This window comes from Hypanus sabinus, chromosome 2, assembly GCF_030144855.1.
Source record: "Hypanus sabinus isolate sHypSab1 chromosome 2, sHypSab1.hap1, whole genome shotgun sequence".
Lineage (NCBI taxonomy): Eukaryota > Metazoa > Chordata > Chondrichthyes > Myliobatiformes > Dasyatidae > Hypanus > Hypanus sabinus.
The window spans coordinates 96,018,859-96,046,025 of record NC_082707.1 but is presented as its reverse complement, the minus strand read 5'-3'; the positions used below and the strand labels follow the sequence as shown (position 1 = coordinate 96,046,025).

The 27,167-nt window shown below is 46.1% G+C and overlaps 2 protein-coding genes across 6 annotated transcripts in view; one reads left to right on the top strand and one right to left on the bottom strand.

Annotated features, from left to right (window-relative positions):
* Positions 1 to 15,548, top strand: part of LOC132381270 (unconventional myosin-VIIa-like) — a 137,889-nt gene extending 122,341 nt beyond the window's left edge. For all 4 annotated transcript variants that reach the window (XM_059950661.1, XM_059950669.1, XM_059950655.1 and 1 more), the window contains 4 exons: positions 607 to 723; positions 3,230 to 3,313; positions 9,798 to 9,917; positions 10,000 to 15,548. In XM_059950661.1, the coding sequence (XP_059806644.1) occupies positions 607 to 723; positions 3,230 to 3,313; positions 9,798 to 9,917; positions 10,000 to 10,086 (408 nt within the window). In that variant the 3' untranslated portion in view covers positions 10,087 to 15,548. The remainder of the gene's footprint in view (positions 1 to 606; positions 724 to 3,229; positions 3,314 to 9,797; positions 9,918 to 9,999) is intronic.
* Positions 1 to 27,167, bottom strand: part of LOC132381319 (LIM and senescent cell antigen-like-containing domain protein 1) — a 337,779-nt gene that overhangs the window by 10,831 nt on the left and 299,781 nt on the right. For both annotated transcript variants that reach the window (XM_059950700.1, XM_059950693.1), the window contains exons 8-10: positions 26,483 to 26,531; positions 25,416 to 25,491; positions 23,130 to 23,240 (exon numbers count right to left, since the gene is read on the bottom strand). In XM_059950700.1, the coding sequence (XP_059806683.1) occupies positions 23,130 to 23,240; positions 25,416 to 25,491; positions 26,483 to 26,531 (236 nt within the window). The remainder of the gene's footprint in view (positions 1 to 23,129; positions 23,241 to 25,415; positions 25,492 to 26,482; positions 26,532 to 27,167) is intronic.

The following is a 27,167-nucleotide window of genomic DNA, read 5'->3' as shown; positions in this document are numbered from 1 at the left end:
GGTTGAGGCTTTGGGCCTGCACTGGCTGCTCCAGGCTCAGTGTCTATGGACTCACTTTCATTCTGAATGCTGTTTGCTTGCTTTCATTGTTTGTACATTTTTCCCCCTCTCTCTGCACATTGGGTATTTGTTGGATTTTTTAAATTGGTTCTTTTGGGTTTCTTGTTTGGTGGCTGCCTGTAAGGAGTCAAATTTCAATGTTGTATGATGTATTCCCAGTTTGTTAATGAATGTACTTTGAACTTTGGTTGATGGGAATGTCAGGAAAATAAAAATGGAATTAGAAGATTAGTGTACGTGGATAGCTGAGGGTCAGTGTGGATTTGGTTTGCCAAAAGGCCTTCTTCTGTGTGCATCTCCCTGTCGAAGCCACTGTTAGCAAGCCCTTGCATCCGTACTGAGCTTGTAACACCACTCTCGAAGGTCCGCTGATGTAATAGTTTTATGGCAGCCAATTCAACGGGAATTTCTGATACCTGAGAACACAATAAAGTAAAACACAATTATTTTAGTGGTTATGTGTACAGTATTGTGATTGGAAGCCTGCATCCCTGTGTTGGGGGGACACACTGCATGGAATCACTCCTTGCTGATTTCTCTTCACAGGCAGTCGTGGCCATGTTCAACAAACATGCAGGCAAGACAAGGGACGAAGTGAAGCTCGGCTTCCTTAAAATGCTGCACCGTCTGGCAACCTTTGGCTCGACCTTTTTTGAAGTGAAGGTAAAAAACTTCCACTGAGAATGTCCCTCCGGCAATGGTGCTGTGTGCCTTGGCCCTCTGAGGAATACATGCATGCTAGCCTAGGTTCAACTGAGTGTAGGGTATTCGGCCCTTCAGACCTGTCCCATGATTCAATATGATCTTGAGTGATCTACGCTGATTTCACTCCTCTTCTGTGCCTGTTCACACCACCCTCAATTGCTTGATCTCTCCACTTTCGATCAATATCTATTTAAAATCTGTCCACTCGTCTGGCCCCCACCAACCTTAGGGGCAGAGAACTCCAAAGGAGATATTTCTCTGTGCCTCATTTTTAAGTGACCGACCCTTCATCTTGTCGTTCTGTCCCTGTGATTATGACTCTCCCACCAGAGAGAACACCTCGACATACTCCCTGCCAAATCCTCTTATGATTTTATATTTTTGAATAAAATTACCCTCATTCTTCCTAACTTAAAGGAATAGAAATACAATCCTTTTGCGAGACCTACTGAGTTTCTTCAGCTTTTCATGTGTTACTCCAGATTCTGGCATCTGCAGTCTCCTGTATCTTCAGGCCAACATGTAGTTTGCCTCCTTTAAGCACCCGTTGGACCTACCTGCTAACCTCTGGATCACCTAGATCCCACTGAACTTCACTCATTTGAAGTCTATCTCCATGTATATGATAAACTGCCTTTTGATTCCTCATACCAAAGTGGATGACCTCACACTTCTCTGTTTATCAGCTTTTTACCACTCACTCATTCTACCTGTACACATTGTAGAATCGCAACGTTGGCATCCTCAGAAACTCTTCTGGCTATTTTCATCTCATTAGCAAATCTGGACAGCTTGCATTTAATTCCTTTCTGCAGGTCATTAATATACAGTACATGGTAAATAGTTGAGAAGCAAGAACCAACTCCTGTCGTACTCTTCTCGTTTCATCCATCCATCCTGAAAAAGGACACATTTATCTCAATGCCTTGTTTTCTCTTTGACAGTCACTTTATAATCTCTGCTAGCACCACTCCATCCAACACCTTTGGCTGTTAACTTGTGCACTAGCTTCTATTTAGCATCTTGTCAAGTGCCTTTTGGAACTCCAAGAACACTACATCTATAGGTTTCCCTGTCACATCCTCAAAGAATTCAAGCAAACACACAGCTAATCAAATGAAACTTCAACAATGCCTTCCCATTGGTCCTTGGTACTTCCACCCCTGGTTTATGGAGCATCTATCTGCATCTTTTAAGGCTCATCTTCCATCGCCCTTTGAGGAAAAAGTCATGATCCTCAGAGAGAGAAAAGAATGACCTCTCCTCTGTCTGAAATGGATGACCCTTTATTTCTACTGTCACTCACAGTTGGAAATTCTCTCACAAGAGGAGACGTCCTGCACATTCCCCCTGTCAAGACCCCACAGAAGCTCAGCCTGTCCAACGTTTCCTCAGACAGCCCATTCCAGATGTCTCTGAACTGCTTCCAAAGCATTAACTGCCTTGGTTAAATAAGGAGACCAGTACTGTATAGGAAGCAGATGCAACAACAATATATTTAAGAGGAGCTTAGACAGACTTGTGAACAGGCAGGGAATAGAGGAATACAGACTGCGTGCATTAGTTTTGATTAGCATCGTGGTCAGCACAGACATGGTGAGCTGAAGGGTCTATTCCTGGCTGTACAGTTCTACGTACACAGAACTCTAAATGTTGACCCAGCAGTGCCCTCTTTAACTGAAGCATTATCTACCTACTTTTGTATTCATCTCCCTGACAAAATCTCGTAGTATTGTCAGCCTGATGAAGGGTCTTGGCCAGAAACATCGACTGTTTATTCCTCTCCATAGGTTTTGCCTGATCTATTGAGTTACTCCAACTTTTTGTGTGTAATTGCATATTGTCAGCCTTCATGGTTTCCTGTTCCTGTGCACATGCCCTTTGCTAATCAGGAGTTACTCTTCCTTCTCCACAAGGCAGAAATGTTTGGTGGTTGCTAATAGACTGAAAATACTGTAATCTTTCTAACAATCCAGATTAATTGACTCAGCCAGCGAGGGTTCAAGTCAGACACTGCTTCATCCCAACCCTCGAAATGACCCGGCACTGCAGCTCTGACCCAACCCTGGCCCGAAACGAGATGTCATTTTAAAAGTATGTCACTGTCAGAGCCTGAGGGTATCAAATGGTAGTATTGAGTGTTTAATTGTTTTACATTAAAAATAACTTGCTGCCTTGCACAGACAAATGAGTCCTGGAAAATGTTTTGTCTGGTGCCCTCATCTGGGTTAGGCTAAGAACTGGTCTAAAGCTCTGTGTAGCATCAACACTAGAGGCACATACAAAACCCCACCGTGTGGTCCTTTCTGTATTGTGTGCCCGTCTGCATGTGCTTTCAGAAAATTCAGCAGGTTTTTCAGTGCAGATCCCTCATTTACTGCTGCAGGAAATGCTTGCTTCCTACATTATAAATGGCTGATACTGACTTGAATTGTTTCCCCGCTTTTTATTTCCTCTTTTTCAGCAAATATCTGATCCTAAGATTCCAGATATAGTGAGGATAGCCATCAACAGGTACGGGGTGACGGTGATAAACCCACGGACAAAGGTGAGTACCGAGCACCAGTTGTCACCTGAGCTCTCAGAACATGTCACTGAAGGAGCAGGACTCTCAGACGCACAAAACAACATGCTCACACGTGTCACTCTTAGTTCCTGTTTCACAAAAGACAGGCCAGGACACGTCTGGATATCTGGTCACCTCAGTGCGCAGAGGACACGGTGACTGTGGAGAGGGTATTCACAAGGATGTTGTCTAGGATGGAGTGTCTCAGTTATGAACAGATGTTGGATAGGCTGAGCTTGGAGTGGAGGAAGCTGACGGGGGACTTGATGGAGGTGAGCCATAGGTAGGGTAAACAGGAGCAAACTTTTCCACAGGTTTAAAGTAGGGAAGAAGAGGTTTAGGGGGTGGGGTTAGAAGGAGACATGTTTGGAATCTAGAATGCACCACCGAGGTGGACGAGGCAGAGACCCTCAGAACACTTGAACAAGGATCTAGATAAGCGCTGAAATTGCTGAGGAATATAAGGCTATGGACCAAGAGCTAGTACATGGGATTAGTTAGGTGGGTATTTACTGATTGCCATTGACACGGTGGGACAAAGGGCCTGTTTACGTGCTGGCCTTCAGTAACTCATGAGGACACAAAGCACAAATACCTTTGGTATTGTGATCAAAGTCTTTACATTGGAAAAGAGCAGCTGGGTTATTCACGTCCCCTCCGGAAAGACTGGACTCTTGCTTCAGTCTGTACAGGGATTGGTTTGGTGTAAATTGTACCCCAGCCCTGGAACAGCCAACACTCCCATCCCAAACCGCAGCCTAAATAAAGATCCCTATTAAAAAAATCTATACTTGGAGGGAATCTCTGATAATAAAATTCCCAAAATAGACTGATTTATGCACAACAGGATGAATGATGGTGAGGCGCCCTTTACCCGAGGTTTGAGCCATAGAGGCAGGGAGGTAGAGTCAGTCTTGGGTCCTGCATCTGCATCTTGTGCAGAGGCCTCACGACCAGCAGAGACTAAGAGCTTCACCCCACTGCTTGTATGGATCAACACAGAAAATGAAAGAGAAATGGGAAGCACAGACATAATAGGATCTGAGAGTCCATTGGTGTGTGTGTGTGTTGCATCTGGATAGTGTTCCTGTGTTAAATGTGTATTTTGTGTCCTGTGTGGGTGTCTTGTGTTTAGAATGTGTATGGGTAAGAATCATTGGGTTATGCAGATCCTTTGGCCCACCTGGTCCATACAGACCAGACTACATCCATTTGCCAGTGTTTGGCCCATAACCTTCTAAACCTATTCAATCTGGTCCAGTCCAACTGTCTTTATCTGCCTCAACCAATTCTTCTGGCAGCTTATTCCACAGAGATACTGCCTTCTATATATAAAAAACAATGTCCCTTATGTTTCCATTAAAACTTTTCCCTCTTGCCTTAAACATAATTCTTGATTTTCCCCAACCCTGAGACTGTGTGCATTCACCCTGTTTACCCATTCACTCCTCATGATTCTATAAAATCAGCTCTCAAGCTCCTAACTTCCAGTGAATAAAGCCCTTGCCTGGCTGACATTTTCCTATTAATTAGTCCCTCAAGTGCTGGCAACATCCTTGAAAATCTTTTCTACACTCCTTCAATTTAATAACATCATTCTTATAGCAGGGCAACGAGAATTGAACACAATCCTTCATGCGTCTGAACAATCACACCACGACTCCCAACACTTGTCCTGACTTCCAAACGGCAGCATGCCAAAATCCTCCTTCACCACCCTGTGACTCCACTTTCAGGAAACTAAGTAGCTGCACTCCAAGGTCTCTCTGTTCTACAACATTCCCAGGGCCTTGCTGTTCACTGTGAAAGTTCTACTTAGATTTAATTTTCCAAAATGCCACAACTCGCATTTATCTGAATTGAGTTCTGTTGTGAAGATCGGGAGGGGCACAAATTTCACTGGGGATCAGTGAAAGTCATGGCACAAGCGAAAGCGCGCATGCAAGTGAATTCTTAGAAGCATGGCTTTCTGCAATTCCTTCTGTAAACAGACATGTAGACCTCGATCCCATTTATAAGCCAGTGCAGGCAAATCTCCAGACGAAATGTTTGCAAATGGAATGCCTAGATTGGAGAACAGCTCAACCCAACCATTCTGTTTGGTATTCTTCAGCCCATTTACTCAACTGAACAAGAACCCTCTGTAATTTCTGGTACCCTTCTTCATTGTCTACAATACCACCTATTTTAGTGCCATCTGTGCATTTACAGTGTACATCCTTATCCAAGTCGTTGATATAGATGACAAACTACAAAGGGCCCAGCACCAATCCCTGACGCACATCATCTACCGTTTTCTACTGCTGTGTATCCAATCAGACAGCTCTCCCTGGATTCCATGTGCTTCAACCTTCCAGGGCAGCCTGTCATGTGGAACCTTATCAAAGTCCACATAAACCACATCTACCACCCTGCCTTCACTGATCATTTTGGTTACTTCAAACAAATCAAGTTTGTGAGACGTCATCTCCCATGCACGTCACGCTGACTATCTCTAATCAACCTCTTCTTTCCAGATGAATAACTATCTTAACCCTCAGAATCCTCTCCAACAACTTACCTACTGCAAATGTTAGACTTACTCGTTTATAGTTCCCAGTTTTTTCTGCCACCTTTCTTAATAAAGATGCCATTCACAACCCTGAATTCTATCGTCATCTCACCTATTATTTACAATAATGCAAATATCTGAGTCAGGCCTCCCACTATTTCTTCTCCGGCCTCCCAGTGTGTTTTTGGATAAACTTGCTCAGATTCTGGAGGTGCGTCTACCTTCAGAGCCTTCAGACATCCCAGCTAATGATGACGCAGATATGTTAGCCTTCCTTCCGTGCTTGTGGGTTTCTTGCATGTAAGCAGCATTCCGGCTCAGACCAGGCAATGGTCCTGCACTTGCCCTATTTCCCCACATCTGTTCTGCTGCAACTCCTGTATCTTTTCTTCCTTCCCCTTGCGTACCTCTGTGTGTGGTGGGGGTGGGGGCGACTTTCTGCCTGTGCACATCTATATGGGTTAGAGGGTGGTGTCTGTTAAAATGCTCTTTGTGTTTAGACCCCGCACTGCTTTGACAAACTTTGAGTGCAGTGATCAAACGTAGCCCCTGGGACTGTTGTTGTGGCCAGCATTGTACACAGTGCCAGGCGCCTGACAGAACGGGTGGTAAATCAAGACCCTCCCTGTGAGACACGGTTCACAGCGTGTCATTTGATTGCAAAGCGATTTGCTACAGTTTGGTGCTGTACAGTCTCCCCACCAGCTGTCGCTTGGTGCACTTCTGAGGGAAACCCGGCCTGGCCAACGCTGCACTGCAGTGTGCAGCGGGGGAGGGAGAGAGAGGGGAGCTGCCGGAGGGGGTAGGATCATCAGTTGCATGGTGCATCGACGCTTCCCTCAGCACAACTCTCCTCCCTTAGGTAATCAAGAGATGTGTACCCTCCTCCCACACAACACAGATCAGGAAGGGACACTGAGACTTGGAGAGTGGAGTCAGATGTAGGATCTCTCCGTTCCCTTCCCACATATCTTAGTCTGGAAGTAGTTTCCTCCATAGTTTATAGTCATGGAAGCAATTGAATTTCCCATGGAACAGTTGGGTTTGGATCAGGGAGGAGTTACAGACGTCTAAAATACAAAACAAGAAAGATAGGCACCTCCCTGGGTGAAAAGCTTACCCCTGACATCACCCTTGTACCTACTTCCAAGCACCTTAAAACTATGCTCTCATGTCAGCCATTTCAGCCCTAAGAGAAAGCCTCTGGTCATCCACACAATCAATGCCTCTCATCATCTTATACACCTCTATCAGGTCACCTCTCATCCTCTGTCGCTCCAAGGAGAAAAGACCAAGTTCACTCAACTTATTCTCATAAGACATGCTCTCAAATTCAGACAACGTCCTTGTAAATGTCCTCTGCACTCTCTCTATAGTATTCACATCCTTCCTGTGGTGAGGTGACCAGAACTGAACACAATATTCCCAGTGGGGTCTGACTAAGGTCTTTTATCACTGTAACGTTACCTCACAGCTCTTGAACTCAGTCCCACGGTGATGAAGGCCAACACACCATATGCCTTCTTAACAACACTGTCAACCTGCGCAGCAGCTTTGAATGTCCTGTGGATGTGGACCCCAAGACCTCGCTGATCCTCCACACTGCCGAGAGTCTTACAATTAATATTATATTCTGTCTTCAAATCTGACCTACCAAAGTGAACCACTTTCTTGTATTTACTGTGAATGCCCACAAGAAAATGAATCTCAGCTTTGGACTTCGAATGACCCTTTCTTCAGCCACTCTGTTCATCTGACCACTGCCACCCACCCCTGGTTCTCTGCCCCATGTGACTGGCTGAGGGACCCAGGTCTCTCTGGGCTGTGAGCCATTGCTGCTGCAGAGAGCAGCCTCCCTGACAAGTAGCAAAGCCCATGAGCCCCTCTCCTGTCTGGTGAATCTGCATGAAGGAATTATGCATTAATATTTCATAGGATCCTCAGTCCCCACCAATCCTCTTCTAGGGAAGGCTGCGGACTCTAAGGCAGGTAGTGACAGCTCCAAGGGCTAGGATAGTTTCAGTTGAGGTAGAGTACTAGGAACTGGAGGTGAATGTGTTCAATATGTTTGGAAAGGCCCAGGCAACGTGACAACATGGAGCCCTCCCCACTGTTATCACCTCTATCCATTCTCGTTTGGGGCATATCGAAATCAGCCCCAACAAATATTCTGTAGTTCCTGGAATACAGGGAGAAAACATTGAATAACCAGGAAATGGTCATAAATGGTCATAAAGGTCAGGCAGCATCTATGGAGGGAGAAACAGTTCACCTTTTAGTCCTTTCACTGGAACTGGTAACTGAGATCAAGCAGTACAGCAGAAGGCCTTTCACCTGAAAGGTTAACACTGCTTCTCCCTCTAAAAACATAAGAGAATCTGTAGATACTGGAAATCCAGAGCAACACACACAAAATTTCTTAAGGAATTCAGCAGGTCAGGCAGCGTCTGATGAAGGCTGTGACCCTCCATCAGGAAGGTGCCAGGATAAGAAGGTGGATGGGGGCGGAGGGTGGGGGAGGAGGAATACAAGCCAGAATTGATAGGTGAAGCCAGGTGGGTGAGGAATGGGATTGAAATAAGAAGCTGGGAGGTGATAGGTGAAAAAGGTAAAGGACTGCTGAAGAAGGAATCTGCTAGGAGAGGAGAGAACCAGGGAGTGGTGACAAGCAGGTGAGTAGACGACAGAAGAGACAGAGTAGGGAATTGAAGAAGGGGGAGGGGGAAAATTACCATAAGTTGGAGAAATTGATGTTCATGCCATCAGGTTGGAGGCTACCCAGACAGAATATGAGGTGCTGCTCCTGCAAACTGAGAGTGGCTTCATCGTGGCAATCGAAGAGACCATGTCTGAATGAGAATTGGGATTGGAATTGAAATTGTTGGCCACTGGAAAACCAGAGAGAAGTTGATTGTGAAAGCGGTCTCTGAATCTACATTGGATCCCACCAATGTAGAAGAGGCCGCATTGAGAGCACCGGATAAAGTAGGTGATCCCAACAGATTCACAGGTGAGGTGTTGCCTCATCTGAGAGGACTATTTGGAGCCCTGAATGGAGGTGAGGGAGGAAGTGAATGGGCAGGTGTAGCATTTCTTCCGTTTGTAAGGATAAATGACAGGAGGGAGGTTCGTGGGAACGAATGAATAAGGGAATTATGGAAGAAGTGGTCCCTGCAGAAAGCAGGCAGGTGAAGATGCATTTGGTGGTAGGGTCTGGTTGAAGATGTGGAGGATGATGTGCTGAATGAAGAAGCCCACGGGGTGGTAGATGAGGACAAGAGGAACTCTATCCCTGTTAAGGTTCAGAAGATGGGAAGAGCACAGACACTTAGGAAATGCAGGAGATGTGGGTGAACGCAGCATCAATGGTGGAAGAAAGGAAATCCCATTCTTTAAAGATAGAGGACATCTCTGATGTCGTGGAAAGGAAAGGCACATCCTGGGAACAGATGCGATGGAGATGTAGGAACAGAGAAAGGGGAATTGTATTTTTACAAGACACTGAGTAGGAAGAGCTATAATCAAAATAGCCATGGGAATCAGTAGGTTTATAAAAGATATCAGCAGCTATTTTATCTCCAAAAATGCAGACAGAGGGATTGAGAAAGGGAAGAGTGGTGTCAGAAATGGACCAAGTGAATTTAAGGCGTGGTGGAAGTTAGAGGCAAAGTTCTCTCTCTACAAATGCTCTTGGCATGCTGAGTGTTCCCATTAGCTGAGCAATTGAAAGAATCTGATTTCCTGAACTGTCTGTAGTTTCAGTGTAACAGCTAAAGGCAAAGGATGAATGACTTTTCCATGGTTTTCTGTTTGGGTTGGTACCACAGTGATAGAGATTCCTGAGCTCTGGGTGGCTGTCCAGCTCAGAGTCCCCCTAATGTCCAGCCACACTCACACTCCTCTGCTTTCTCACAGGAACCTCTGGTGACTCATCCCTTCAACAAAATCTCCAACTGGTCTAGTGGCAGCACATACTTTCACATGTCAGTTGGCAGCATGACGAGTGGAGGGAAGATCCTGTGTGAGACCTCGCTGGTGAGGCTGTTCACAAGATCCAGAGTGGCTTTGTGCCTTAAATTCCATTTCCTTCTTTAACCATTGTTTTGTTTGATCAAAGGGTTACAAGATGGATGACCTGCTGACGTCATATGTGAGTGCCTATTTAACAGCAGCAAGGCAGAGAACGGCTGGGGGTCCTGCCTGATGCGATCAAGGATAAAGAAGAACTTCATCAACTATACTTTATGATTTACTTATCTGCCCAGCTCTCTCTCACTGTTTTGATTTTTCCTCATCCCTCTCCCCCACTTCCTTTCCCTCTTTTTCCATCTCCCACTCTCTTTCTTGCTTATGCTTTCTTCCTCCTTTTCTCTCTCTCCCTCTCTCTTTCTTGCCCCTTTCTCCATCCTCCTAAATGCATACTACACACTCTGCCCTTCCTTTTGTGGGAAACGCTTCACAGCTGAGAGTTCTGCTCATGCAGCTGTTTGTGATTAGAGCTGGACAATGTGATGCACAGTGCCTTGTTAACTGGTGATATAATTCAAAGAGACCCATCAAGAACACCTTTAAACCATTGAATGGGTGTGATGGCCACATCCTCTGCTTCTATCTCCAACAACTGATTGATGACAGACCCATTGTTTAATTTGGGTCTACATATTATAGGCAACCTTGGTGCTTACAGTGTGATCCCACATCCTTAAACGTGGATAGAGAATTTTCTGTGACATCGCAGATGATAAACAGGGAAAGGGGGTGACCTGCTCCTTCTGCAGAGTACAACATCCCACGCGCGCCAGCTGGTTTCAGATGAAAGTTCTCAATCGGAATTGTCGACTGTCCATTTCTCTGCATGGGTGCTGTTTGGCCCGCTGAGTTCCTCCAGCAGAGTGTTCATTGCTTCAGGCTGATTCCCTGTTTTTCAATTTTCGGTGGTGTCACTGGACAAAATGCCTTTGCACCAGTGATGTCACCACGGAGGGTCCTCATCTCCTCCACCCTTCCCACAGAATGCCATGTTCTGGTCACCTGTAGGTCAGAGGATTCATCTCCGACCGCTTTGGACATCAACATCTTCAAAGAGAAAATGTTCATAAATGTAAATACTTAGATGCAGACTATCTGCAGAGGTTTCTTCGACCTTCTGTGCTTCTCTGGAGATGCTGGCAGGTGTGCCCAGCACTGCTTCAATCTGCAACGGTCCAGCACCTACCCACTCTATACTGAGAGAGCCATGACTGATGCAGGTAGCATCGAGCAGTATTTTTGTGCCTTCCCCGTGCCAGAGGACCCTCCTCCATGGGGAAACACCAGGAGTCGCCAACCTCCACAGCACAATCTTTCTGTTGTAAATTTTAATGTGGCAGTATATCAGTCCAAATTCCAGCTTCCTCTTGTTGGAGAGCTTGGGCCACTTGCCCTCTGTTAGCTCCAGACACCTCCACTAAAAGGTTCAGTGAACCTCTGCCTTTCCAATGGGTGAAGGTCCGATCGACCATGCATCTGTACGAGAGTGTCTGGCTGAAGCTGGGATGTGTCCGGGTGAATGAGATCATGTGGTGGGATGATTGTGGTGACTATAATCTGGAGACATCTGGGAGGTTTGTCTGCAAACAACATCTGGAAAGTTGCGTCTAGTTCAGGGGGTGTGGTAGTCTGATCAGTGTGTCTAGGTCTGGGGGAGACTGGACAGTGTATCTGAGCCTGGGCATGACTATGAGTGTAGATATGAGCACCATGAATCAGTGATTTTGGGTGTGGTTGATGTCAACAGTGTTGTATCATGTGATGGGTGATCTGGGTGGAGTGAGGTTTGGAGTGTTATGGATGATGTAACATGGGTGGGTGATGTGTGGGATGATGTAATACTGCTGATGATAGTGTTTGCATTGTGTTCTGGATGGGGATGTTCCATTGACCTTTACCTGGGGGATTGAATGATTTCCTTATGGAAAATTTATGTGACTCCACCAATCTACACAGCTTCTAAAGAAGCCATAGATATTCAACCGTAACTGCCTCTGTAAAAATTAACCAGCATTATGATTACTCACAACCAGCATTACACTTTAAAAGGACTTTATTGGTTTTAAAGCACAGTGGGACCTTGTTAAAGACGCGGTGAAAATGTGTGCACTTTCTTTAATTATGCATGTTTATTTAGTCACTGAAATAAATTTTAAAATGACAACTGGTGTTCATGCAAAGTTTGTAATGCAATAAAGCTCCCAGAATGAGGTTTAATCAGATCAAACTAGACACAAGCATATCTGAAAGACAGGGACAAACGTTTGCGCAGATGATTCAGTTGGAGATCCACTTCTCCGTCCAAAAGCTCAGCTGCTGCTTGTGTGTGGTGCTGGAGTGTGCTGCACACTCAGGGGCATTGGTCTCTGAAATATGCAAAGCACAACTCCCGGCATGTTGAGATGGAAGTGTCATGGGCCTGGGGATAGGAAGCTCTGAGACTCTGCAGAGACTGAAATTGGAGATGCTGGGTGTCAAATAGCAATGGAATTAATGACACTGAGTGAAATTATGGTCAGGGCATGGCCAATATAAAGATGAGGTCACCTTGGGTCAAAGTAGCTTGATCATCTTGGGAGTTTTGAAGAAAGTTTGGATACCAGGGTGACTGCGAACACCCCAGGACCACTAATGGGAAATGTCTACTTTCAGGGTCTTCCTGGGAGAGAATTCAATAGAACTGCTCTACACCCTCCCAATTCCTAAGGATGAAGGTTAGGGTAGAAACTAAGAGGCTCTTTACTCTGCTCGATAGTGCATCTGTTGAAAATATTCTGGGGAATGTCCAAGCTTTGATTAATGCACCCAGTATAATTAATCAGCCTTAACTGGAGATAATTGCGAGAATCTCGGGTAGGTCCCAGTGATAAGGCTTGGCTATTTAGGGTTGCGAAGGAGAGTGATTTTTTTCCTGACAGTTGTGCATTTTGAGTATTTTCTACTCCGGTGAGCTGAGGAGGCCGAGTCACTTGGCACTTTTAATGTTCATTCAACTTTGCCACAAAGGAAATTTCGAGGATGGTTAAGAGGAAAATCAGAAGCATGTAGAAAATGGTCCTGACCTCAATGTATGTAGAATCAGGCTTGAGGGATAGAAATTACTTTGGAAAAAATTCCAGGAGGTGAAAATCTCGAATATGAAAGTTGGAGAAGAATGTCGCTAGGCTGGGTAAGAGTGTGATGAATAAAGTATCAGGGTCTGTGATTCATGCACCGCCACTCACATCCCAGTTCTCTGGGCCCAGGCAATGCAAGTAACCTGCTACCTAAATCAGGGCATCAACAACTATTGTACAAAAGCCTTCACTGAGCTGAGCAAGCAAAACTACGAGCAATTTACAACACAGGCTTTATGCAGCTGTCAACCATAATCAGTATATCTGCTTTCTAAGCTGCTAAATCCAGCTCCAACATGGGCACCTTACATTATGACACTGGAGACACTTGAAGTCCTGGGACTTCCTTCCTCCCTCTGAAAGTGAGTCTTTGTTGTTTTGGGAAGGGTGCCACATTTCACTTTTCAGATCTTGTCTAAGTTTCAACCTCTTAAACTTCTGTGCTTTGATGAGCTGGGCATGGATAATGTTTCATTCCCTTTACACTACCAGCATGTTTTCCCCTTGGCACAGTTTTCTTTAATTCCTTTCTGTCGTGAAAGATCTCGTGTACAGACCGTGAGGTTTTGAAACTCTAGGTAACAACACAGTTATGCCTAATCTGGACCACAGGTAAATTCCACATAATGCAAGTTTTCTCAAAGTGAATTAGTGACATTGAGGTTTGTTGTAGTAACACATCTGTACTCAGCCAGTTCAATGCGTGAGCTGTCAGAGAAGTAATTGAAAATGTAAAAACAATGCAGATCTGGAAATACAAAATAAAAACAGAAAATGTAAATACTCTGTATCTTGAGTTCTGAAGAAGGGATGTTGATCTTATAGGGATGACTGTTTTTCTCTCCCCTGATGCTGTCAGATCTGCCATTTCAGCTTCTCTATCAGAGATACATTGGCGTTCCGTTTGAGTTAGAGAATGGAAGAATTGGTACTCTAAAGAATCACAGGTAGAGATCAGAAGTTTGAAGACCTACTAGTCAGGAAACACTGAATAAGTTGTGACCTAGAGCTGGTGTAACAGAGATCTAAAAGTTTAGTTCAGTAAATGTAGAGAAGTGATAATCATTATGAAGCTAAATCACATTAAAGGCATGAATATCATAGCTGGCAAGGAGAGGCTGATGATAGGGCAAAGTCAACAGGATGAGTTGCAATGTAAAATAAGGACAAAAATCAAAAAGGGTGAATACAGGACTGAAGATGTTGGATCTGAATGCACACAGTATATGGAAAAAGGTAGATGAACTTGTAGCACAGCTACAGATTGGCAGGTATGATGTGGGCATCACTGAATCATGGCTGAAAGAAGATTATAGCAGGAAGCTAATATTCAAAGATACACATTGTATTGAAAGGACAGGCAAGTAGACGGAAGGGGTAGCATGGCTCTGCTGGTTAAAAAAAAATCAGATCCTTAGAAAGAGGTGATATAGGTTCAGAAGGTGTTAACTCATTGTGAGTAGAGCTAAATAACTGAAAAGGTAAAAAGACCCTGATGGGAGTTATATAGAGACCCCCAAACAGTAGTAAAGATGTAATCTACAAATTAGAATGGGAGATAGAAAATGAATGTCAAAAGGGCATTGTTACAATAGTCATGGGAGATTTCAATATGCAGGTAGGTTGGGAAAATCAGGTTGGTGCTAGATCCCAACTGGGGGAATTTAGAGTTTTAGAGTAACTTGTGATTAAGCCCACTAGAGAATTAGCTATTCTGGACTGGGCGTTGTGCAATGAAGCATAATTGATTAGAGAGTTTAAGGTAAAGGAACCCTTAGGTTCACCCTGCAATTTGAGAAGGAAAAGATATCAGATGTATCAGTACTACAGTGGAGTAAAGGTAATTGCACAGGCAAGAGAGAGAGGAGCTAGCCAAAACTGATTGGAAAAGAACACCAGCAGGGTTGACAGCAGAGCCACAATGACTGGAATTCGGAAGGTGCAGAATATATGCACCCCAAGGAGGAAGAAGTATTCTAAAGACAGGGTGATGCAACTGTGGCTGACAAGAGAAGCCAAAGCCAACATAAAAGCAAAAGAGAGGACAGATAATAGAGCAAACATTAGTGGGAAGTTGGAGGGTTGGGAAACTTTTTAAAACCAACAGATGGCAACAAAGAAAAGTCATTAAGAGGGAAAAGATGGAATACATAAATAACCATTTTAATAAATATCTTTTTTATTAGCCAATAAAAATAAAGAGGACACTAAAAGATCCTTCCAATACATGAAGTGTAAAAGAGAGGCAAGAGTAGATATTGGACTACAGGAAAAAGGGGGACAAGGAAATGGTGGAAAAACTGAACAAGTATTTTGCATCAGTCTTCACCATGGAAGAGACTAGCACTATGCTGGAAGTTTGAGTATTGGGGCAGAAGTGTGTGGAGTTGCTGTTACTGGGGAGAAGGTTCTTGGAAAAATGCAAGGTCTGAAGGTAGATAAAGTCACTTGGACCAGATGGTGTTACACCCCAGGGTTCTGAAAAAGGTGGCTTAAGTGATTGTGGAGGCATTAATTATGATCTTTCAAGAATCAATCGATTCTGACGTGGTTCTGGAGGAATTGAAAATTACTAATGTCGCTCCACTCTTCAAGAGGGGAGAGAGGCAGAAGAAAGGAAACTATAGGCCAGTTCATCTGACCTCAGTGGTTGGGAAGTTGTTGGGGTCAATTGTTAAGGACGTGGTTTCAGAGTACTTGGAGGCAAATGATAAAATAAGCCATAGTCAGCAAGGCCTCCTTAAGTAAAAATCATGCCTGACAAATCTGTTGGAATTCTTTGAAGAAATAACAAGCAGGATAGACAAAGAAGAATCAGTTGATGTTGTGTTCTTGGATTTTCAGAAGGCCTTTGACGAAGTGCCACAGGTGAAGCTGCTTAACAAAGCTATGAGCCCATGGTATTACAGGAAAGATAGTAGCATAGATAGAGAATTGGATGATTGGCAGGAATTAAAGAGTGGGAATAAAGGGAGCCTTTTCTGGCTGGCTGCCGGTGACTAGTGTTCTCCGTGGTCAGTGTTGGGACCAATTATTTTTATATTATATGTCAATGATTTGGATGATGGATTTGAATGGTTTGCGGCCAAGTTTGCAGGATAGGTGGAGGGGTAGGTAGTTTTGAGGAAGTAGAGATGCTACTGAGGGAGTGAGACAGATTAGGAGAATGAGCAAACAAGTGGCAGATACAATGCAGTGTCGGGAAGTGTATGGTCATGTACTTTGGTAGAAGAAATAAAAATATCAGAGGTGCAAAGGGACTTGGAAGTCCTCGTGCAGGATTCCCTAAAGGTTAATTTGCAGATTGAGTCAGTGGTGAGGAAGGCAAATGTGATATTAGTATTCATTTCAAGAGGACTAGAATATGAAAGCAAGGATGTAATGTTGAGGCTTTCTAAAGCACTGGTGAGGCCTCACTTGGAGAATTGTGAGCAGGTTTGGGCCCTTTCTCTAATAAAGAATGTGCTGACATTGGAGAGGGTTTAAATGAGGTCTATGAAAATGATTCCTGGATTGAAAGGCTTGTCATATGAGGAACGTTTGATGCTCTGGGCCTCTACTGACTGGAATTCAGAAGAATAAGGGGTGACCTGATTGAAACCTATCGAATACTAAAAGGCCTTGATAGAGTGGATGTGGAGAGAATGTTTCCGATGGTGGGGGAGTCTAAGACAAGAGAACACAGCCTCAGAATAGAGGGCGTCCTTTTAAAATGGAGATGAGGATGAATTTCTTAAGCCAGAGAGTGGTGAATCTGTGGAATATGTTGCCACAGGTGGCTGTGGAGGGCAAGCTATCGAGTATATTTAAGGCAGAGGTGGATAGATTCTTGATTAGTCAAGGCGTGAAGGGATGTAGGTAGAAGCAGGAGATTGGGGCCGAGAGTGAAAATGGATCAGCCTTGATGAAATGGCAGTGCAAACTTTTGATGGGCCAAATGGCCTAATACTGCCCCTATATCTTATGGTCAAACAGGAGTTCAGAAAAAGCTTGTTTACCTGGAGAGTGCTTGGAGGGGTAGTAGAGGATGGGGCAAGGTAGACCAGAGAAACACAGGAGGGGAATGGAAAGCAGGTGGGACTGACTGTGTGAGATGAACAAGGCTGGTAGAAGGTGAATGTGGAGTAGAGAGTCCAGCACAGGACCAGAGATCCAGCAGTCTGCTCAGTAATTTATGTGTAAATATCAGTTGAACACAGTCAATCAACAGCTTGAAGTGCACCAACAGTGAGAATCCATGTTACAGCATCCTCTTTGTCAAATATCTCTCAACTCCAAGGTTAGACCTGGAGTGATTAACAAGGTGTAACTCTTGGCAAGATCATCTGCATTTCCCTTCAGGACGGTTACATTGTTCAAAAGGGGGTTCAGTGCAAGTTCTTTCTGGGGAAGAGAATGTGGTATTACAAAGAGAGCAAAGAATGAGAGCAAACCTCATTGGGACAGATTAAACATTTGGAATTGATTTAGAAAGTAATCTTGAATGTAATTGAAGATGGAGCAGTGAAATGGCCCCCATACCTCATGTTCCTATAATAGCGGAGAGCTTTGAGACACAGAGTTTACATCCCACACCCCTCGACACTGAACTGATCCACACAACCCAGGAAGATTCCTGGTCCAACCCTGTCCACCCAGCTGATTGGGCTAGGGGCACAGAGAGCATGTGGGGCCTGCGAAGTAGGGCTGGAAACACAGGGCTCCTGTTTCTGATCAGCACCCACTCCCAGTCCATGGGCATCGGGTGAGGAAGGGTGGGCTCTTGCACTGTGATGCCTGATGTCTATCAGGTCTCCTGCTTGGATTCATGTGATCTTGGGCAGCAGGTGGTACCAAAGTGACCAGGGAGGGTGGGACTGGTACTGTGTTCTTTCTGTCTCTCTGTGTCATTGTTCGGTGTCCTGGGAGATGGAGAATGAGTCACCTGTCAACAAATTTCTGCTGTTACTGGGTACCATGAACCATAGTCATTGGCCACAAGAGCTTCAGTTGCTTAATCATTTTCCATTGTTTTCCCATGATTGCATTGGATGAGACTGGAACGTACTTGAGAGAAACCTCCACTTTAAATGTTACAGGGTAAGAGCAGAGTGTGATGATAGGGAAACACTCAGCAGATCAGGCAGCGTCTGTGGAGAGGGGGCAGTCAGATCTGACAAAGGTTCTCAGACCTGAAACATGACTGTTTCTCTCTCCACAGATACTGCCTGACCTGGTGAGTGTTTCTACAGCTGTTTTTATTTTGGATTTCCAGCACTTGCAGTTTTGTTGGGCTCCATGCACCAGATTGCGAATCACTGCCCAGTGCCTAGTGAGAGTCCTTCATCAATCCATCCCATTGCGGGGCGGGGAGTAAGTTGAGCACAATCTCCGATTCTGCTCCAACAACCCTTTACTTTCACCTCTCCAGCTGGCCGGTGAGTCTGTTTTGATTTGAAACTCTATACGGTAACACAGAGTCTGAGAAGGAGCCTAGTGTTTTAACCTGATAGTGTCCAGCCAGCTGCTTTGTCTGTTTAATCGAGCATTGTTCAGGGTCACGGCCAGTTGAACCGGGGGCGTCAGTGTTAACATTGGCTGATGATAATTGCTCACATTACTTGCATTAAATCTGCCATTTCAGGCTTGGGAGACCTCGCACCCTTAAGCCACATCTGTGGTTTCTGAATAACTTCTGTTGGAGAACACTACCCTTTCACACTGCCATCTTTTTGGGTTTCATTCTGGTCAGTCACATTTTCTTCATTAAGGTGGAAGAATTAATAGATTCAACTTGGCAACAATTCTCCAGCCTTAAGCAAACACTGAGTAAATCTTGCAAGATTTACTGTGCAAAATCTTATCTAGTTCCTTCAATCACAGGTTGGTGACAAGATGAAGGTCTGTTACTCACTCCAGAGTAACTAAAAGACAAAGATTCAGCTTTGTGTCTGCTGGTCCATGGGCTCAGCTCTGAAAAAGTAACCTAAGTGAGGTGCAGTGTAGAGAGCACAGTGTTAATACCCCCGAACAGCCCCTGGCTCAACCCACACTCAAAAATGTCGCAGTTCCTTTTCTCACACAAACATGAGCACGTTAAGCACGTCAGAGCATGTTAAGATGAGATTTAAATTTGTAAGGAGTTTTTCCATTCTCCCAGTGACTGCATGGGTTTCCTCCTGAAGCTCCAGTTTCCAAAGATGTGCAAATTAGGGTCAGGTAGCTATGGGCATGCTATGTTGGCATCAGAAGCCTGGCGGCATTTGTGGGCTGTCACCTACACACACTCAGCCTGTGTTGGTCCGTAGCACAAATGATGCATTTCACTCGATGTTTCGTTGCATCATACAAATAAATCTAATCTAAATTCTTATTGGTGGGAAGATGGGGTTATTATTGGAGAGAGTGGGTTATTGGTCATGAGAAGGGTTGTTGGTGGAGTGGATTATTGTCAGGGAAAGGGTTATTGTTAGGAGGGGTGGGTTATTGGTTGGAGGAGGGGATCGTTCAGGAAAGGGGATTGTTTCTGGACTGGGTGGGTATTGGCCGGGGGAAGGGGATTGTTTCTGTAGGGGGTAGGTTATTGTTGGTAAAGGGTTATTGTTGGGGGAGGTGGGTATTGGTCAGGGGAAGGGGATTGTTTCTGTAGGGGGTAGGTTATTGTTGGCGAAGGGTTATTGTTGGGGGAGGTGGGTATTGGTCAGGGGAAGGGGATTGTTTCTGTAGGGGGTAGGTTATTGTTGGCGAAGGGTTATTGTTGGGGGAGGTGGGTATTGGTCAGGGGAAGGGGATTGTTTCTGTAGGGGGTAGGTCATTGTTGGGGAGGTGGGTATTGGTCAGGGGAAGGGGATTGTTTCTGTAGGGGGTAGGTTATTGTTGGCAAAGGGTTATTGTTGGGGGAGATGGGTATTGGTCAGGGGAAGGGGATTGTTTCTGTAGGGGGTAGGTCATTGTTGGGGAGGTGGGTATTGGTCAGGGGAAGGGGATTGTTTCTGTAGGGGGTAGGTTATTGTTGGCGAAGGGTTATTGTTGGGGGAGGTAGGTATTGGTCAGGGGAAGGGGATTGTTTCTGTAGGGGGTAGGTCACTGTTGGGGGAGGTGGGTATTGGTCAGGGGAAGGGGATTGTTTCTGTAGGGGGTAGGTTATTGTTGGCAAAAGGTTATTGTTGGGGGAGGTAGGTATTGGTCAGGGGAAGGGGATTGTTTCTGTAGGGGGTAGGTCATTGTTGGGGAGGTGGGTATTGGTCAGGGGAAGGGGATTGTTTCTGTAGGGGGTAGGTTATTGTTGGCGAAGGGTTATTGTTGGGGGAGGTAGGTATTGGTCAGGGGAAGGGGATTGTTTCTGTAGGGGGTAGGTCATTGTTGGGGAGGTGGGTATTGGTCAGGGGAAGGGGATTGTTTCTGTAGGGGGTAGGTTATTGTTGGCGAAGGGTTATTGTTGGGGGAGGTAGGTATTGGTCAGGGGAAGGGGATTGTTTCTGTAGGGGGTAGGTTATTGTTGGGGGAGGTGGGTATTGGTCAGGGGAAGGGGATTGTTTCTGTAGGGGGTAGGTCATTGTTGGGGAGGTGGGTATTGGTCAGGGGAAGGGGATTGTTTCTGTAGGGGGTAGGTTATTGTTGGCGAAGGGTTATTGTTGGGGGAGGTAGGTATTGGTCAGGGGAAGGGGATTGTTTCTGTAGGGGGTAGGTCATTGTTGGCGAAGGGTTATTGTTGGGGGAGGTAGGTATTGGTCAGGGGAAGGGGATTGTTTCTGTAGGGGGTAGGTTATTGTTGGCGAAGGGTTATTGTTGGGGGAGGTAGGTATTGGTCAGGGGAAGGGGATTGTTTCTGTAGGGGGTAGGTCATTGTTGGGGAGGTGGGTATTGGTCAGGGGAAGGGGATTGTTTCTGTAGGGGGTAGGTTATTGTTGGCGAAGGGTTACTGTTGGGGGAGGTAGGTATTGGTCAGGGGAAGGGGATTGTTTCTGTAGGGGGTAGGTTATTGTTGGCGAAGGGTTATTGTTGGGGGAGGTAGGTATTGGTCAGGGGAAGGGGATTGTTTCTGTAGGGGGTAGGTTATTGTTGGGGGAGGTGGGTATTGGTCAGGGGAAGGGGATTGTTTCTGTAGGGGGTAGGTTATTGTTGGGGGAGGTGGGTATTGGTCAGGGGAAGGGGATTGTTTCTGTAGGGGGTAGGTTATTGTTGGGGGAGGTGGGTATTGGTCAGGGGAAGGGGATTGTTTCTGTAGGGGGTAGGTTATTGTTGGCGAAGGGTTATTGTTGGGGGAGGTAGGTATTGGTCAGGGGAAGGGGATTGTTTCTGTAGGGGGTAGGTCATTGTTGGGGAGGTGGGTATTGGTCAGGGGAAGGGGATTGTTTCTGTAGGGGGTAGGTTATTGTTGGCGAAGGGTTATTGTTGGGGGAGGTAGGTATTGGTCAGGGGAAGGGGATTGTTTCTGTAGGGGGTAGGTTATTGTTGGCGAAGGGTTATTGTTGGGGGAGGTAGGTATTGGTCAGGGGAAGGGGATTGTTTCTGTAGGGGGTAGGTCATTGTTGGGGAGGTGGGTATTGGTCAGGGGAAGGGGATTGTTTCTGTAGGGGGTAGGTTATTGTTGGCGAAGGGTTATTGTTGGGGGAGGTAGGTATTGGTCAGGGGAAGGGGATTGTTTCTGTAGGGGGTAGGTTATTGTTGGGGGAGGTGGGTATTGGTCAGGGGAAGGGGATTGTTTCTGTAGGGGGTAGGTTATTGTTGGGGGAGGTGGGTATTGGTCAGGGGAAGGGGATTGTTTCTGTAGGGGGTAGGTTATTGTTGGGGGAGGTGGGTATTGGTCAGGGGAAGGGGATTGTTTCTGTAGGGGGTAGGTTATTGTTGGCGAAGGGTTATTGTTGGGGGAGGTAGGTATTGGTCAGGGGAAGGGGATTGTTTCTGTAGGGGGTAGGTTATTGTTGGGGGAGGTGGGTATTGGTCAGGGGAAGGGGATTGTTTCTGTAGGGGGTAGGTTATTGTTGGCGAAGGGTTATTGTTGGGGGAGGTAGGTATTGGTCAGGGGAAGGGGATTGTTTCTGTAGGGGGTAGGTTATTGTTGGGGGAGGTGGGTATTGGTCAGGGGAAGGGGATTGTTTCTGTAGGGGGTAGGTTATTGTTGGCGAAGGGTTATTGTTGGGGGAGGTAGGTATTGGTCAGGGGAAGGGGATTGTTTCTGTAGGGGGTAGGTTATTGTTGGGGGAGGTGGGTATTGGTCAGGGGAAGGGGATTGTTTCTGTAGGGGGTAGGTTATTGTTGGGGGAGGTAGGTATTGGTCAGGGGAAGGGGATTGTTTCTGTAGGGGGTAGGTTATTGTTGGCGAAGGGTTATTGTTGGGGGAGGTGGGTATTGGTCAGGGGAAGGGGATTGTTTCTGTAGGGGGTAGGTTATTGTTGGTGAAGGGTTATTGTTGGGGGAGGTAGGTATTGGTCAGGGGAAGGGGATTGTTTCTGTAGGGGGTAGGTTATTGTTGGGGGAGGTGGGTATTGGTCAGGGGAAGGGGATTGTTTCTGTAGGGGGTAGGTTATTGTTGGCGAAGGGTTATTGTTGGGGGAGGTGGGTATTGGTCAGGGGAAGGGGATTGTTTCTGTAGAGGGATAGGTTATTGGTTGGAGGAGGGGATTGTTTCTGGAGGGAGAGAAGTATCAGCCAGATATTGGACTTAATTAATGCAACAATTGAATCAGATGTCCCACCACTGTCCCTGTTCAAACTGTTACTTTGCAGTCAGCAGATGCAGGCAGAGGTTTTTCTGGCTCTAGGCCTACCAGAGCTGTTGCTGTTAAAACATATCTGCTCCAAATACCATGCCTGCTGCCTGGGCTCCCTCAGTGCTATGAATCCCCAGTGTCACCAGAAACTCTTGTTTTCACTGGAGCTGGTTCAACATTTCACTTTCTGGTCAGTCAGGGAACACAGAGGATGGACTAGCTGGTACAGACCTGGGTCTCTTCACTGGAGCTGTAAGTATCATCCCCCGCCCCCGCCCCCGCCCCCGCCCCCGCCCCACTGAACAGCAATGAATATCTTGGTCAAGCATCACGTCGCTCTGTCCTTGCAGAGTATATCGAGAGCATCCCCGGAATTCCAGATTCATGGATTGTTCCCATCCCGGCCTTACTTCCCGGTGTTTTTCTCAGACATATTCTTCAGCCGCTTCTTCAGTTCCAGCGGGAACTTCTCGTAGCATCTCTTGCACACAGGCTTCATGTCAAACTCCACAAACTTGTTCCTGCACAGGAAACACAAGCCGCTCAACATCTCGGTCACCGGAGAACACTAGCACTCATATCCGCGGATGCTGACCGACTGCTGACCCCCTTGTCCGGAGGTTCTGCCACACGCTCTCTGTCTCAGTGTCACAGCAGAGAGGAGTTTCCTGGAATTACCAATAACGGGACCGACACCGGATTCACCCTCCGGGGAATGTGATAGGATGGGAGCCCCAACGCTCCCAGAACTGTAAGGAGTTGCAGCTGGTATTATTCTGGCATCTTCCCCCTGCTTTCCAGTCCTGAAGAAGGGTTTCAGACCAAAACAGCAACTGTTTATTTATTTCTATAGATGCTGTGAGGTACTCCAGCATTTTGTGTGTGTGCTTTGCATTTCTAGCGCCTGCAGAATCTGATGTTTGTATGTGTTGGAGCTCACACTGTGTTCAAACAGGGAACATGGAGGTTGCACTATATCTAGAAAATATATTGCATGGAGGTTTTTTCCTCAAAGGACACCAGATCCTGTAGCTCACTACCCTCCCAGTTCATGGAGCTATTCTCTGTTAGGGTTACCAGCACCGAAGTGAATGGTAGCTCGGGTTGGCAGCGTATTTGGTGGGTCAGGTCTCTAAACAGTCGCGCTGACATCACTGGTGTGCAACGGACTGTTGTTTCTGCAGAGTGCTTGCGTTTATATCGTTCCGACTTGTTCTGTTTGCTTGGCTCTCACACTGGCCGCTAGTCTCCACTGGGTCCCTGGTTGCTCGGGTGTCTGAGGCAGACGATAGGTTTGTAAATTGCATCTACTTCGGTGTGCTTGTCAGTGGAGTCTTCCACCGAGGAACCAACACTCACAAAGACCGATAACCAGGGACCCAGCGGAGACTGGCCGCCAGCGTGACAGGCAACCAACGAGAACGAGTTGGAGCTCCCTGCGGAAATTGCACTAAGATGATGTCAGCTCCACTGGTAACAAAACATTTGCAACCTAACCCCCCAGGCCCGGTGAACAACCTTACAGACAATTGCCAGCATCATAGAGTCATGGAGAGCACGGCCAGGCCCTTCAGCCCATCGAGTCTGTGCCAACCATTTACACTAATCCCTTTGAATTACCTCCACAGTAAACACTTGTATTCACACGGTAAGGGAATATCTACGAGCAGGACCACACTGAGCCTCAGTGTGAAGGTTCCAGTAAATGTCCCCGTTAGCTGCCCCCTGTATCGTCCCTGGTCATCACCCTTGGTAACCCTTCCTGGCGACCATCTCTGATAGAGTCCCAGCAACCACCCTGGTCATTGTCCTGGCAACTGTCACTGGTAACCGTGGACATTGAAGGAAATTGTTAAGTAAAAGCAGAGGTGGGGAGAAAATGTCATTAAAATCTGTTCCTGAAGAGGGTTTATCCTCCGTGTGTGTAACTCCTACCGGCCACACTCAGGACTGTATACCTGTCCTCTACGTGTGCCTGCATTGTGCGTATATAAAACTCTGTGTGTGTGTGTATACATGCACCAAGCCATTTAGCTAAGCTACTTAGAGGACCTGCATCTCCCTTTCGCCTACATCAGGACACTGTACACATTTCTGACAATCACAGAGGAAGACCATTTAGCTCATGGAGCTTGTACTATCTCCCAACAGAACTAACTCATTCCTTTTGTTCATCTTCCTCTGTAACCTTTGTGTATGTGTGTGTGTGTGTGTATGTATGTATATACACACACACCACCTATCAACACCTCCACAAATCTCTGGCACCCCCCCACCCCACACTAGGAGAGGTTTACAGCACTGATTAACCTGCCAGAAGGATTGATCCCCATGCTGAGGGCATTAGGCTCAGAGACGCTGCAGCCGATCTCATCGGTCAGTGGGAGCAAAGGTGAAACAAACAGCTGTAGGTGTAAGCTCAAGTGTCTCCTCAACAGGGCAGCGTGAGGCCGGTTATCAGAGCACCCTGCTGTGCATCATCTTGTTGGTTGTGGCAGTGTGACAGCAGGGAGAGAGTTTCTATAACTCAGTCAGCCCCTGGTAGTGGGGAACTTATGCCAATGAGACGAGCTTAGATGTTACCCTCGGTCAGCATCGAGCAGATGAGCAAAAGGGCCTATATTCCTGCTTTTTGACTGTGCTGTACGGGTGGGAGTGTGAGCGCAGAGGAGGTCAGCGTGGAGGCCGATACTCACTTCAGGGTGAGCTTGGAGCGACAGGTGGAACAAGCAAAGCAGTGGACACACCAGGTCTTGTTGAGAGCTGACACCACTGCAACAGAAAGCAGACCACATTATCTTCATGTCCCACCACCCCCGATAATTCATCACCCGACATTTGAAGCAACTGGGTTGCTCAGAAATAGCAAGTGTCCGATCAGCCCCTCTCAACCTTCTACCCTCCCTTCGAACAATGTGGCCCTCAGTCTATTTATGATGCCCTGCCTTGTATCGTTGCCTACACAAAGCACTTGGGGACAGATCATACCCATTTCCAACTGTGCAGAAGTGATTTTTGACATCTCCGGCCTAGCTTTATTTTAAACATGTTGCACTAGTTCTGTGCTCCTCCACCAGTGGAAATAGTTCCTCTCCCTCCATACAATTAACTCTTTCCGTGCCTCAGTTAGCTTTCTCCCAACTCTCCCATCACAAGGGAATGCAGGCTGTCCCAGGAAAGGAAAGGGTTCCATGTTTACAAGTGCCCACATGTTGATTTTCATCATAACTGGGAAAACACTTGATATGGTAACTATATCACCATGCTACTGTATTAGTGACTTCAAAAGCAGGTAAGGTAGATAAGAAGGTAGAATTACTAAGAGGGAGGGAGGGAAGGGGAGAGGGATACTGACATTCTGCTAATCATAGAAACAAATGTATTGGGAAGGTATGTAGGACTTTCGAATTTAATAATATTGTAGGAGCTCTTTCATACATCTGTGAGTTGGACATTCATAACCTGGGACAGTCTGTACAAGTCTGATCTGACCCGTCCCCCTAAGTTAATCCTTTCAGTTCTGGTTTCATTCTGGGCCACACCACTCCAGAGTTAATGTGACCCAGTGCCACAGGACTACAGGAAGAGGTTTAACCTGAGGTCTCGTTGCTGGGGAGAAGAGGAGAGAGGGTGGGGTCAGGGAAGATGGGAAAAATCAGAATGACGACAGAGAAGGGAAAGGAGCGAATGGAAATATTGAGCACAGAGATAGTGAGGGACAAGAATGGATATCTACTTGGGAGCTGACTGATTGGATACTCACCGTCACCCTCAATCACATGGTTACAGTGGTAGCAAACATCTCCGAACAGCTGAGGAAACAAACACAGCCAGTGAGAATCATCGAAACTGACACGTCAGCAGGTCGGTGCTCGAGATCCCACTTCCATATTTGATAAATCTCTAGATCAGGCACAGATGCAGGATCTCGACCTGGAACATCGACCATTCCTTTCTCTGCCACAGATGCGGCTAACCCCACTGAGTTCCTCCAGCAGATAGTGTTTCCAACACCTGCAGTCTTCTGTGTCTCCACACATCAGAAGGCAGGGAGCTGTGAAGTAACACACCCATGGGTCAACGATGCAGTTAGTCACATTACTAAGTAACATTCAGTATTACAGCAAGAGTCTTACTGTATTAGCAGGTAAACCTGCTGTACCATTTCAGGTATTCACAATGAGTAACATCACCATTTAAACTGAGCAAGAGACATTCCAGTACTGTAGGCAGGTGGCAGAGTATCTGCCTCACAGCACCAGATACCCGGCTTCGATCCTGATACGTTGTGCTGTCTGAGTGGAGTTTGACCTTCTCCCTGTGGCTGTGTGAGTTTCCACCCACATCCTGTTGATGAGCAGATTGGTAGGTTAATTAGCCTCAGTAAATTGGCCCTGCTGTGTAAGTGAGTGGTGGAAGATGGGAAGAATAAAATGAGATATTTAAGG